This window comes from Stegodyphus dumicola, chromosome 8, assembly GCF_044657685.1.
Source record: "Stegodyphus dumicola isolate Sdum_Otavi_A_Nest chromosome 8, ASM4465768v1".
NCBI classification, from domain to species: Eukaryota; Metazoa; Arthropoda; class Arachnida; order Araneae; family Eresidae; genus Stegodyphus; species Stegodyphus dumicola.
Genome location: NC_140775.1, coordinates 2,296,997 through 2,312,438, shown reverse-complemented (window position 1 = coordinate 2,312,438; position 15,442 = coordinate 2,296,997). Strand labels below are relative to the sequence as shown.

Genomic DNA, 15,442 nt, shown 5'->3' with positions numbered 1-15,442 from the left:
GTTCAGTTCCCGGCGAAGGCGGTTGCTCATTTTTCATCTCCCTGGCTTTTCTAATTAACATAATGTCTCTACAACATAGTCCAGCATTTCTAGGTTTTTATAACAGTTGCTGCATGACGTCAACAAAAATTTACATTTTTACTACAAATTTTAAAAGTAAAACGTCCTCTGGTGACACTATTCGTAACTAATTTTTTTTCACTGAATGACATTCTCATCCCTTCATTAAGTCCGCCACAAAATTTCACAATTTTCTGATCACAAAATATAGTAAAGAACTAAAAATCGGTTTCATTACTATAGTTGGGAGAATCTATAAAAATAAAATCTAACTTTTTGCATGATCTCGTAGCTGAAAATTCGATTCCTAACGGCATATTCAGCAGCGATTGCATTTCACACTCACCACGGACAGATGCCAACATTGTAAAACTGTACCAGCGATTTAAATACGCGGTGTAAATTTACCCTTGAAAAGTACTAATGAGTATAGTGTCATAATACGTGCACTTTTCCGATTTAGGTGCTGAAGAAAAAATTCACTATTGGATACGAAGCAGAAATGGAGAATGAAAAGGCATTGAATGAATTCTATGCTCCCGTAAGTCTACACTGGAAATTTCATTTAAGTTTTACGGTAATTTCTTTATTGTTTAGAAAGCTCAATTTTTCTTTGTACAGATAGGAATTGGAACAAATCATTTCAAGAATTTTAAAGTCGTCAATGCATTCAAAATGCAAAGAACTCTGGAAGGACTGCATAAAATACATGAAAGGCACAAGTAAGAAGCTTATGTAAAATGTGCCCTGTGCATATGTGAGTGTTCCGTGTGCCTGTTTGCTTGTTTAAACTGTCCTTTATGTAATTACTCATAATATAATCTTATTTATATGAATACAAAAAGGAAAAGATTTCTGAATGACAATAATAACTTTAGATTTCTAAAATAAAACTTTTGCGGGTTGCCGATTGCTGCATATCTGACTAAAACCATACAAAAGCTAACTAGAGATATCCAACATTTTACGTCCCAGTTTTAATGAACTACCTACATTAAAATTTGTTTTCCGTAATTCAAAAAAATTCGAGGAGAATTTTATAATTTCGGGGGAAGGGAATGTAACAAGCGTTCAGCGTTCAGCGTTTAATTTTGAAAAAGCACATAAGTTTAATCGGATTTACATTTTTTACACCATATGATCAAAAGATATCGGGAATGATTCATTTAAAATACGCACGTACAAAAAATCGCTTGCAGAAATTTTTCAAACGTTACTGCGACTTTCATTGACATCTGAGTAACAATTCATCTCTCATTTCCTTTTATCGTTTGCAAATAAATTCAATTTGAATGAATAAAGAATTTCTACTCTGAGGATTTTGGAGAGTTGGAAGAACGTAACTGAGCCTTTGCAATATTTCTTCAAAAACGAAAGTTTTCGAGCGGTATAAGATGTTTAAAAAAGGCAGAGAACTCTTCTAAAATGAACCATGATTTAAAAGGTTTGAAAGGACAACACAAGTGAGAGAAACCGCATGTAGCAAACTTCGTTCACCAGTTAAGGATATTAATGAATAAATTCGTTTATCATAGGGGTAACCAACTTCCATGTATATGTTTAACATTTTTCTTTAAAAATCTGTTCATATTTAACGCATTCAAACTTGTGTCATGTGTACTAATAAGTAACAGTACTGGAGAGGGGTATATTAAACCAATACGATATATTAATTAATAACATGTATTAATTAAGAAGTAGCCACACAAAAAATACAGATTAAATTTTATTTTATAATCTTATTGTTAATGGAAAGTCCGTGTTTGCATGTATCCAACCTAGCGTTCAAAATTTTGCGCGCATCCAGGCAAAGATAATGATACTGAATCTTCAATATGAGAATCAGTAATTAGAGAACGATGTTAAGTCTTCGTGAACTTGAATATAAAGTATAGAAAAAGAAATTTGCATAAGTAGTATATAGATCCAAAACATGAGTGGATGTATTCACTACATTTGGTCATAATTGTTTACATTTTTCGATTGATGTGATTTCAAAAATCGTCCTCTCGCTTGTTAGATCAGTTCGTAGAATTACAACTTCAATTTCTAACGTGCTTTTTTCTCGAGTATTAACTGTGTCAGAAAATTTTGTGGCAATTATATCCTTTTTAGGAGGAAAAGACAGATACTGGGCAATAACTTTCTCAAAATCAGACTGGAATCTGACACCAGAGCATCATTCTCATTTTAAATTTCTGCAACGTTTTTTTTTTTCACACAGAGATTTTTCAAGTGAATTTAAAAAATGATTCAGATTCCTTTGCTGAAGATTTGGCTAACATGTTTCGGGTAAATTATGCAGTAGTAAGTGTAAAAACTTAGGGATTCGTCTCATTTCGTTATCGAGTTATAAATCCATTTATGCGACCCACCATTGATCTTAATCTAACTGTTGTTACTGAAACTAATTTTAAAAGTGGTAAATTCAAATTAGCGAGAAATGTTTTAAAAGAGCTGCATCATTAAAAGGTGAATCTTGCGTTTCCCAGGGAGTTCTTTTTTCATGAATTCTCAGTCAGAAAATAGTTTACACATTTTTTATAAAATATGGCTTGCTTTTAATGATGCAGTAGTCACTGTAAATAATTTCAGCAAAGACTTTTTACAAACATTTTGTTGAGCTCTTTCTTAATTAAACCTAATAAGCCCTAGATGTATTTTTCAGGTCACTGTTTTGTGGATAATCTGTTTAATATTGTTATATAAAGTTAGAAAATGCTTCGCCGGATTACCCTTTTTAGTAATAGCTTCGCAGGCATTGCAAGATTAATTATTTATCGTTCTGAACGAATAACCAAGTTTCCGTTCTTTGGGGAAGTGGTTTTCGATTTTTTTTTTTTTTTGGTTTATTACTTATTTTAATAAGTGTTAAAATGTAAAAGAAGTTTACGAATAGAAAATTTTAATTAAAAGCATTGAAAGAACGTACTTACATTTCTTGCATAGCATTAATTTAATATTAAGGGAAACTGAAATTTGTCTAGAAATGCTAACACAATGGTACATTGACACTAAAGAAGTCACGTCCGTTTGTTTCTATAAATTACAACTAAGTTGCGTTTATGTGTTGATATCGACTCCTGTCGGCTATTATCGATCGACTAGTTCGCCATTCCTACTATATTACTTAAATTCTGTTAAGCAGTTCTTGGAGACGTGTTGCTTCTTAGTTTCCACTTGATTCAAGTAATCTAAACCACCTTCAATGCATTATTATCAATGATGAAAATGGGACATACATACTCTTTTGATAACAAAAAAGCAGTTGAATAATCAAGTGACTAAAATTGGAAGGGCGAAACAAAAGATTATAAAAACCTAGGTAACAGTCAGTCAATTAGCATGGAAATGTTGACTGTTTCCTTTGATTACTTTTTTGACTGCCAAAGTTTTCTGCATCGTCAATTTCAACTCTGGCCAAACTTTTAACAAAGAATACTATTTGTGTGCTTTGCGGCGTTTGCATAAAACAATTTATATAAAATGACTTGATATGTAGCGATTTAACTTGCAGATTTTGCATCACCATAATGCACCTGCTCAGAATTCTCTTATTGTTCCTGGATTTTTACCCCAAAACTCAACATATACGACTTTGTGATCACCATTTGAATTCTATTCTATTAAAAGAAAACTTACTCCGAATCTTGAACAAGTTTTACGACATATTTCGAAAATAGGGAAACAGATGCATGTCGAAGGTAACTGTTGACCAATAAATTCATTCTTGTGTTTTATGGAATCATTCCTAATCCTTTTTTTTACCATAGATGTATTGCACCGATGTCTACATCTGCGAAACGTTCTGTGACCGTCAGTATCTTACGCTCTTTTCACACTTCTCTGTGCTACTAAGAAGCTGGCCTCCGTTTCTCTTCTATCGGTAATTAATCTGTGAATATCAGAAAACTAAGCTAATTATTACAGAACACCGAGGGCGCGTCTCGCTCCGATTTAGCTATGCATATTTAGTGGACGATTATACCATGCTTAAGGAAATGTTTAACAGGCGACGACTGCCTTTTAAATAAAACATCCAGATTTCATCATCATCATGTATATCAGACTCAAAAGTTTCATCTTATATACATATTTTAAACCCTGCCACGGTGAAAGCATTTTTTCACTTTGTTTCATATTAATTAACTGGATATGCATGTCTAAAACCAAAAATAATAAATTAAGATCGTAATATTTTTTTCCAAACATCTTGCATACTTTAGGTTAGGGGTTTCCAACGGGCTCGATGATATTTTAATGGAGTCAGTAATGATCAAGGGGTCGACTGAGGTCAATAGCCAAATATGCATCGACAACTGATCGGAATAATCAAGATCCCATTGACTGCAAAATATGTATCAATAAAATTGATAAATAATTGTTTAGTGCTATAAAGCTATATCATATAGTAAGGAAGAAATGATATAAAATACTAAATATAAGACAAAAAGGATACAAAAAGTATTTACTATATTTTTTAAAAATCAGTAATATATTTTTTAAGCAATAAGTGCAATGAAAAAAAAAAAGCTATGAACACCAAAAACTAATGGAGCACAGCAAAATGGTTCAAAATATCTGGGTTAGGCAAGTTTGGAATTTAAATGTCATCCGAGACTAATATCCAAAATTAAAAGTTATCGGCTACCTTTTATGTTACATGGTGAAGTCAATAACTAATTTACTAAAGTAAGCAAGAATCAAGTTGAATAGTTTTGAACGAGGTGATTTAAGAGTTAAGTTATGCAATTTTATACGTAATATTAAACAAAATTTCCATCAGTATATCAAGCGCAGGTATCACAATAAGTATAATCGAACTTCTGTGCAATTAGAATCTGTGATTTAATTTCTGAAAACCTGTTTACATTTGTAAAATCAAAAATTATAATAATACAAAAAATAACTAAATATAAACATAATAAACATACTTCACAATTTTTTTTCGTATTCTTAGTCTAGTTTTTATCTTTAAGCTATTTATACGTAATTGTTTGTATTATCATTATGCTCCATGTCATCATAATACATGTTTTCCTTTTATAGAGAAAAATGAAAGGGGGTCGAAGGAAAAAAAAAACATTCATTTAAAACCATGCAGAAAAGGGTTGGGAATTCCTATTTTGAGCGATTGTTTATTGATTATTTAAATCCTAAGTAGGTGAAGTTAATCGTGATGTGAGAATAAAACAGACGAATGTAATGAAAAGAAGAAGCATTTAGAACGAACGAGACAAAAAAAGATAATTATTGTTGAAATATAAAATTTGATCCCTTAAATGAAAGAGGAGAATTTAGGTTTGCTTACTGCATGGTTATTTAAAATTTTCATTTTAGTAGGATTTTAATTAAAAAAAAGTAAGAAAATGGTAATAAAAGAAACATTTAACGCAATTTTAAGATCGCTACAAAATCAAGAAAATGCTCGAGAAACAATGTTATGAATTATACCGTTTAATTGTAAAAAGAAACAGCGTAAGTTTTTGTTTTGCCTTAAAATCCGCAAAAATGAATGTGAAAATTCCAAAGCAACTATGAGTTGGTGTAGGCAATTTATGGCACAGAATAATGTAAGTTTATGGCACGAAAAAAGTTCTAAGAGAAAAAACAAAAGTTCTGCAAAGACTTCCGAAATATTTGGACAACAAATCGATGTTTTCAGAAGTATGTTATTGACCTATGAAGGCATTCACATATTTCCATTTTGTGATGGTAAAAAGTTATTTACCATCACAAAATGGAAATATGAATAAAACCCCGTAGTGTTCAGTATGAGAGGAAATAAAATAATTCATGTGAAAGGAACAAAAATGGTTCACATAAAAACAACAGGTCCCAAAATATCTCACCTCACCGTAGTGCTTCCGTGCTTAGCGGACGGTACAAATTTAAAACCCATGGTTGTTTTTAAAAGAAAGATGATGTCGAAATGTGATTTACCAAATAGTGTTTTCATTCATGTCTGCAAGAAAGGATGAATGGACAAAGATGGTGTGAAATTGAGGATAAGAAATGTTTTAAAGAATGCAGAAAGTCTTTTAGTTCGGGAACGAATAATACGAAGAAATTGTTGAAAGTGTAATACAGGCATGGAAGTTATTTCAGGTCGATTAACAGTATTATTTCAATCCTGTGTGTCTGAGAACTATTCAAAGAAAACTCACGACTGTGGAATATATGGATTTTAAAGAAGGCCAAATGGGTCACTTCAATCTAGAAATAGTATATGACTGAAGAATAAAAGCATGGAATGAAATTAAACCCTACATAAATCAAGTCATTATCTATCAATTTAGATCGAAGAGATCATGATTATTTATTTATGTATCAGAGTAATAGTGCAGGTGAAGAAGAAACAGAATCCGATGATGTGCCTACCTAAAGATATAACGAAGACGAATATGACGAACTTTTCATGTTATCCGTTAATGAGAATTTTTAAGTTTATAAGATACAGTGGATGGACAAAAATATGGAAACACTTTGTGAAATGCATGTTTGAAAAGAAATATTGATTTTAATGAAATATGTAGGTGGCGCTGGCGTTTTTGAATACTGACGCCACCTATACAACTTCGTAAATGTGCTAAACAGTTCAGTTGTTGTCGGAGTACTGTTATGTGAGGTTTTCATTGCATTATGTCAGAGTTAACAGACTTCGAACGTGGGCAAATTGTTGGAGCACGTATGGTAGGTGCTTCCGTAAGCAAGGTAGCCGAGGTGTTTAGTGTTTCAAGAGGTACTGTATCGAAGATTTATTCCGCATATTTGAAAAGCGGAAAAACATCATCTGCTAAATCACAGCGCGGACGAAAGTGTGTCCTGGGTGATTGCGACAGACGATCATTAAGGGCAATTGTGACGAAAAATAAGAAGACCACAGCTGCAAAAGTTACTGCTGAAATGAATGTTGTGTTACCGAACCTTGTGAGTACCAAAACAATTAGAAGGGAGCTTCATAAACAGGGAATTGCTGGCCGTGCTGCAATTGAGAAGCCACTCATCAGTGATGCTAATGCCCGTAACAGGAAAAGGTGGTGTTTAAGTCATAAAGCCTGGACTATAGAGCAGTGGAAGCGAGTAATATGGTCTGACGAGTCTTCTTTCACATTGTTTCCCACTTCTAGCCGAGTTTATGTCTGGAGAACGCCATCTCAAGCCTATAATACAGACTGTTTGTTGCCAAGAGTGAAACATGGCGGGGGTTCTGTTCTGGTTTGGGCAGCCATATCGTGGTTCTCTGCTAGCACCATGATAACTGTGTCAGGGCACATGACTGCCAAGACTTATGTGAACATTTTGGCCGATCAAGTTCATCCCATGGTACAAACTTTGTTCCCCGATGGTGATGGTGTCTTCCAAGACGACAAAGCCCCTGTTCACACAGCTCACATTGTCCAGGACTGGTTTTCTGAGCACGAGGATGAGTTGTCCCATCTCCCCTGGCCACCACAGTCACCAGACCTGAATATTATCGAACCTTTGTGGTCTACATTGGAACGGAAAGTGCGTTCTCGTTATCCACCGCCAACATCGTTATCTGAACTTGCCACCGTTTTGCAGGAAGAATGGTATAATATTCCCTTGGCAAACATACAGGAACTGTATTTATTCATTCCGAGAAGACTGCAAGCTGTTTTGGATGCCAACGGGTTTCCTACACCATATTAAGCAAAGAAACATGTTTTTTAAAGGTGTTTCCATATTTTTGTCCAACCCCTGTATGTCATTTCTTTTAAATGAACAACGTTTAGGTACACTGCGAGGGAAAAAAGAAAAAAAAAAAAAAAAAAAGAAAAAGAAATGGGACAGTTCCTATATCTCCCGTTCTACTGGGCCGATTGACGAAATTCAAATTGCGTTTTTCATGTCTCGAAAGCGCGACGTAGGATATATATTAAATTTATATATAGCATCGTTCTAATATAGGGATTTTTACACAAAATTGGACTTTTCCTGAAATGGCATACCAATTTTTTTCCATATTTCGATTCTACGACTCAGACTATGCCTAAATATTAAATATTGCAAAATTTGGTGCGAAACAATGGTAAAAATTTTATAGTTTATAATTCAAAATTTTTTTCCAAAAATTTTTTTTAATTATTTTAAAATACAAATTTTAAAACTAAATCATAAAAAATGGGTGAATTTTATTTGGAATGAACTCAAATTTCGAACTGTAAAAGAAGGAATTGAGTAAGTATAATAAAAAAAAGAGATATTAATAAATACATATCAAATTGAATTAACACTGAAGAGATAAACTTGTGCGGGCTAATTTTTTAAAAAGTATTCGTACTATTTTTACAAAACTTGGCAGTTTGGCATAGTTTGAGAGAATCGAAATATGGAAAAAAAAATTTGCGTATCGTTTCAGAAAAAGTCCTATTTTGTGTCAAAATACCTATATTAGAACAATGCTATATATAATCTAATACATATCCTAAATCGCGCTTTCGAGACATGGAAAACGCAATTTGAATTTCGTTAATCGTCCGAGTAGAACGGGAGATACAGAACTGTCCCCCCCCCTTTTTTCCCCTCAGTGTACATGTACAAATCAAATTGTTGTATGCTCATCTTTTCCTTATTTTTATATCCGGCGTATAGCGCGCACCCGTAAATTTCGATCTTATTTTTTGTATTAAAAGTGCGCCTTATACGCCGGAATATACAGTAGGTAATTTTTCAATCCTTCTCAGAACTGTTTTAGAACATATTCCTAGATGAAACGAACCTAACCTTACTTTTCAATATACCTAATCCACAAACTTTTCTTTTGTCGCAGATGGACCGATATTAATCTTTTAGCGGCGAATGCATTTTACCATCCATCGGAAAATTCAATTGGTAAGAAATTTTTAGTTATGAAAAAACTTATTTTAAATTATATTCATGGCTAATAGAAAACTGAGTTCAGTATTGCAGGCCAAAATTTTAGTGTATGATCAGGACTCGATTAAGATAATGCGGAGCCTTAGGCGCAGCATATTTTCCACATTCTTTTCATTAAACAAGAGATTAAGAGGAATTGTAGAAGAGTTTGAAGATAACTTATGGGGTTCTAACTCAAACCTTGAGAGTCTAAGTGGTTTTAAGAAAGTTTGTACGTTTTCAATTCCGTTTATTAATTTAGTCGACAGAAATTTTTCTCGTTTGTTTAACCAGCTTTTTAAACCATCTGGATTCAAAATCAGTGAGACTAGTGGTGACACAAGAACGCTTTTACTTTTAAAATGACATATGGAGTTACTTTATAACTGCAACCAGAATAGTTAAATTAATAGAACAGAAAAAATTCCTTGACTTTTTAAAAGGTATCCGACCTCGTTCGAGTACCATTTTTTTAAAAAATGGTTTTTATTTTAACTATAAACATATTAATTTGAAGATAAGCATATTATTGAGCATATTATTGAGTGCTTAAAACGTAACGTTAAATAATTTTAATTTTGAAAAATAATGAAAAAAGAATAATTTTGCTTAAATTTTGCCTCTAAGGCAACAATCATAGTGAACAATGTATACATAAATATGCAGTTTTTTTTATTTGTATTTATATTTACACTTGTTTTGTATGCAATGAATCAAAATAATTAAGAAATATTCTTATATGCTTGAAATATGTCAAAGTGTATAGTATTTACTGTATATTTTCCTATAATTACATTTAAAATCTAAAAATAAAAAGTAACAATTCAACTTCTAATTAATATTTCTAAAATCTTCTGCTTCAGAGCATGCATCAGATTATATGAAACACATATATAAAGTATCATTTAATTTTATCCATAAAATTTTGAGTTATGGCTGTTACCATTGGCAATATTTACAGAAAAAAAAAAAAAGAAAAAAAAAAAAAAAAAACATTTTTCAGGAAACAAGTTTCAAGTTTCCATAAAACGATTTCTTAGTGAAAGAAGCATCTCTGATAACTAAAATTCCCCTGCTTTGTTATTGACACGTTCTTTTTTCACACATATTGCACTTTTTTTTTCGAACAAAGTGTGATTTTTTATTTTTGGGTTTTGTAAAACTTGTGGAATGCCACCAAGAGTCATAATTTTGAGCATGACTTTGCACTTTATCAAGATTTCGAATTCCCTGCTCAGTGTAAAATTCAGGGCACATACCTAACCTTGAAAATTCTTCAAGCAAACCTATAAATCCATCATTAAATAACATTAAATAACACAACTCTTACACTTGCTCAACATTAATGTTCGCAAGTTTATGAATATTTCTTTTGGAACAATTTGCAATAAAATGCCATTAAAACGTTCCATGATATTTTGTGTTTTGCCATGTATCCACTTTTTAATAACTCTTGTTTATGTAGACAACTCCATATATGTAGGTTTAATTAAACTCAAAATATATGTTGATATACCAGAGGTTTTTGGCTGATTTTTTTTCTTTTCTGCAATCGCACGTTCATAGCTGCACCAACTCGTTGATTGAGGAGGGCATTGGCTTCCAAGAAGAGCTACGATGGAACAAGAAGCTAGTACAGCCTGTTGTATCTCAATTACGTTTCCAACATTACTTCTAATTGCAATCCCTAATTCTGCAGTTTATCAATAAAAGAATCAGTCAGTTTACCTTTTCCTTTCAACCCAAGAGTGAAGTTTCTTACTTTTCGTAGTTGACTACCAACCCTTTTCTGTACATGTCCAATGCATTCCAGTTTCTTTACCGAATCTTTACCATATATATCTTTTACAACTAAAAAACCCTTTAAATCCCCATCCTCATAATACTCCGTGTACTTCAGCTTTCGTAATTTAATAGATCATTCAAAAAGCGGATAAGCACCAATTGCTTCCATACCTGTAGCTGCTTCTTTATAATTTGCAGAACAATTATGTTGCGCTTTACATATGTCGTGCTGAAGATTGCATTCCATTTTTTTTATTTTGTTGCAAATGATGCAAAAATGTGCATAGCTTTCAAATCAAGCACTTTGTCTAAGCTAATCGACAAAGCAGCAACACATCCATTCAACGTCGAATACTCTCTGCTCCAAACTATATACGAAATAAGGGAAAAAAACTAACGCCAGATTCTTAGAATGTATTACAAAATATCTCACTTAATACGAAGGTTTATAATTTACAAAATCTTGATGATAAATAAGGTTTCTAAATAGGTATGTCAATTTAAAAAATTTCTAAATAGTATGTCAATTAATTTGTTGTTCCGTTACAGGTAAATGCTTGTAACTTCAGTTCTAATTAACCATCAACAAGCATAAACCTGTATTTGATAGCTAAAGATGTATTCTTTAATAAAATGTAATAAAGTAAAAATCGAAATTTTGACCGAAAATCGCAGATTAAAAAAAAAAAAAAAAAAAAAAAAACTATGGATTTCGAAGGTGATCAGACAGAAGTCCCTGTCCCTCTTCTTTTTTCCAAATTTTAAATTTGACTTGTGTTTCTCTTCCGCTTAATGGTTTTATAGCAAAAGAAATTTTTTAAAGGCACTGTAATATTATTTTATATCGTATTTTCTGTAATGGAATAACAAAAATGACTTTATACAGAAATCGAATTTATGCTAATATTTTTAGAATATTTATCCATTTCTTGGTTAAGTTTAATATTTTTTTTATATAGTTATTCCTTTGGGACTTTTGCAAGACTCAATCATTTCATCTGGAAAGCCAGGGTAAAGCATGAATATATAGTATTCTGTTTTTTAGTTTAAAAAATAAAAGTGTACCATATTAAAAAAGTAATAATAATAATTGTCTAAGTTCAACTATATTTTGAATGTTTTCCTATAGAGTGTAGGAATAAGTAATAAACGTACTTACATTTTCATAAATATTTTGATAACTAATCGTTTTGAAACCAATATAATATAAAATAACGCTAAACGCTTTTCGAGAGAAAAATGTAACCTTCTGCATCTAATATTCAGGATATTCAGAAAATGTGCAGTAATGTAATATGGCATATTCAGAAGGGTGGAAGAAACAAAATGCCTTTGGAATGACTTTGGTACACTACATCTTTCAAGAGATATGGGATTTCCACGTGATGTTCTTTCCAGCCAGGCGAATGAAGCGACACCATTAGGGACAGTCTGCTACTTTAAAATAGGTATTTCAAGCCCTTTCCGTCTCTCCGTTATTTGCATCCATTTGTCCACGATACTTATTTTCTCCCCCTCGTTTGCGACCATGGAGAGGCCCTAAGTGGATTTTCCCATGCACTGATTTGAAGCAGTGTCTCACCGACACCACCGAGAGTTAAGAAGGCCTTCTCACTGAAAAGTGATGTCACGACAAGGAGACCCCCCCCCCATAACTTCGTGCACAGGCAGGAAATGATCGCAGCTGTTCGGCAGAATGCGTTAACTTCCTTCGTCTCAGATTTGAAAGCGGGAGTTTCGTCTAATGTTTACATATTTTGTGTTATTAGTAATGGATATTAATATCTTTCTGGAGAATTACTGAAACCCATATAAATAAAAGGAAATTTTATTAATTTTTGTATTATTTCCTACTCTTTTTATTCATTTTTACATCTACCAGATACTAAAAATAGATATATTAATTTTGTAGATTTTATTTTTTAAAAAAATTTCTATGAAATGTTCTGTTCAGTATTTCAAAACTTTAAGTTATATATAATAATTATCTTCTAGTATTTTACTAGAAAACAGAGTTAAAAAAGTGATATTCAATAGCATATTTCTAATAAATATTAAAAGTAAGAAAAATATTTTTAAGGTGACTAAAAATATATTTACAAAAGTTACCATTAGTTTCATTGTAAAAAATCTTCATGTTTGACTTTCATGAAAAAGCGAGAATTTTGCATCAAAAACATTTTTATTAGCTTTTCAAAGTTTATAAAATATTAAAAACTCACAAAGAAAAGAAAATATAAACACTATTTAACAGATAAATGACTTAAAAGTGTTTTTGTAATGCCATTATTTATTAAGCATTACTCCAGCTTTTAGTCCCAAGAATAGCTCTGAGTGAGTATATAACACCATTATCCAATTTCACAAAGCTCCGAACATTTCAGACCTTTTTGAAAAGGCATGAGAATTCTTTTCCAATTCATTTCTGCTAAGTATGTAAAGTAACTTACAGATCAAAAGCTAAAACAAAATTCAGATTTTGAACTATGTATAAGACAAACTGAAATTACTATGCACCGTTATAACAAGTGAATTTCTTTCCGCATAAATTTACATGCTGTCAGCGGCAATTCTAACCGCACTATTACTTCGACCTATTTACAGAATTTATAACTAACTCTTCTAGTACAAATTCTTCAATTCTACTTAAACACTATTTCCGAACTCACTGAGATTTTGCATATACGTCATTTAAATTTGCATTCTGGCAAGAAATTGAAATTAGAAGGAAAAGGAAAGTTTCTTAAAATAAAAATTATTGATTAGTATAAAATAAAGTCTTTATAAGAGACTTAAACAGTTTTGCAAAATCAAAAACTTTGCTTTGGCAGTTTGGTAAATCACATTAAAATTATAGTGCTTCAATCGTTTATTGTTCATTAGGGATTATGGATTGTTGTGCATTAAGTCTATTAGAATTTTTCACTTATGAATCTCTCCTGATACTAGGTAAATTTCAAAAATTAGCTCTTTCAGATCAGTGCTCAGTTTGTTCTTAATTTTTTTTATATTGTTATTTAATACAAATGCCATTTTGTTTCACGATGGAGGAGGCGCTTGCGCCAGGGTGCCTCGGCCGAAGGCCCTACCCCTAATCGAATACTTGTGTGTCTTTTAATGTTGATAAGCCATAAGTTGAAAATAGAGATTTAAAAAATCAGTGGTGGTTGAATTTGGAATAAGATACATAAAAATTGCCAAAAAACGTAATCAATGGGTGAAACAAAACCGAAAGGTGATAATGCCAAGCATCTCTCGAGCTGATGACATGAAATACTGTAAGAGAACTTGATAAATACATGAAGGATAGTATAAGCATTTGGTGAATTACTAGTCATTTAAGAATTGAAGAGAATTACAACACTGGTAATGGTACTTAAATAAGGGAACACTAGAGATTTAATGAAGAGATTTAAGGTAAAAACTAAAAGGGGATCCACGAGCCAGCCGACAGGTAGAATAAATTATTAGAAATAAGCATAACATATGAGCGAAAGATCAGCATAGGTAAATATTAAACGTATAAATATCCTCCCCCATAAAATTTATTAAGTGAGTACACCAATTATCTCGTCATAATATATAGTATTTAACCCTTTGCTGCATACAAATAATCTAGAGAAGTTAAACGAAAATGTTTGTATTTTTTTCTACTTAACCTTAGTAAAAATTAAAAAAAAAAAATTTATTCAAATTTCGTTTTAAATAATTGCTACAGTTTGTTCACTACAGTGGACAGCATACAAATCTCTTCCCAACGATTTAGGGTCATTGCATTTGAAATCATTTCCTGCCTTGTTAGCAGTGATCATTACCATCTTCTCAACGGTAAATCTACAACTGACATGTACATACAGATCCCCCAAAATACCTTCATTTCGTCGATTGTGATTGAATTCGTTTTGCTACGATTTTGTAACCTGTAGCTATTGGATTTAAATATCAAATGTTCTAGAAATTCCTTGCCAAACATAAACATTTCCAGTGGTGTTTTGGCTTAAAAAGCAGTACATTTGGGTTTCAATTCACTCTTTTCGGTAGATCTTTATCTACCCATTCCACAATTTTCTCAAAATGACATTTAAAATAAAATGTCTAAAATTACTAATTATGAATAAAAAATTGGCAGTATAAGAAAACGTAAGCAATATTATATAATGTTTACTATGAGAAATTGTACTAACTTGGAAACAGAAGTAGAAGCCATTTTCCAAATAGCAATGCTTTACTTAGTGATGCTATACAACCATCTATGATCGACAGTTGAATGTTCTAATAATACAGAATGAGTAAACACAGAAATGGAATCTGTTACGGCATTTACAGAAGAATAAACAAATTTAAACTTTTATCTACTAGAGGGTGGACATGATGCAACAAAGGGTTAAGCATTGACATTTTGCTCATTAGCAGTATTCTGCATAAATATTTCTTCGAACAAATTAAATAGCAGAAAGAGTTTATCTATTGAATTCTCTGCTGATTGTATTTCAGGTAACTTGGAAGTGATTTTCCGAATGATTTTGGCAAGACCATTGAAACCTTTGAACAAGTTGCCTATTTCCTTTATGTGCGGTGCGGTGTATTTAATTATGGCAAAGCACACTAGATCTATCTGCCTAAGAGGAGGGATGCCTTCGTGGAGGACTTTCTAAGGGAAACTGGCTCGTATAATTTCCTTTATGAGCTTGAAAACTTCGCCAAGGGAACCTAAGAC

At 32.1% G+C, this 15,442-nt stretch overlaps 1 protein-coding gene across 1 annotated transcript in view; it reads left to right on the top strand.

The window, feature by feature from the left end:
• The window catches only part of LOC118203870 (endothelin-converting enzyme homolog), a 131,075-nt gene that overhangs the window by 88,163 nt on the left and 27,470 nt on the right, over nucleotides 1-15,442 (top strand). The window contains exons 12-15 of the mRNA XM_085821504.1: nucleotides 524-601; nucleotides 682-782; nucleotides 8,855-8,916; nucleotides 11,685-11,736. Of these exons, the coding sequence (XP_085677630.1) occupies nucleotides 524-601; nucleotides 682-782; nucleotides 8,855-8,916; nucleotides 11,685-11,736 (293 nt within the window). The remainder of the gene's footprint in view (nucleotides 1-523; nucleotides 602-681; nucleotides 783-8,854; nucleotides 8,917-11,684; nucleotides 11,737-15,442) is intronic.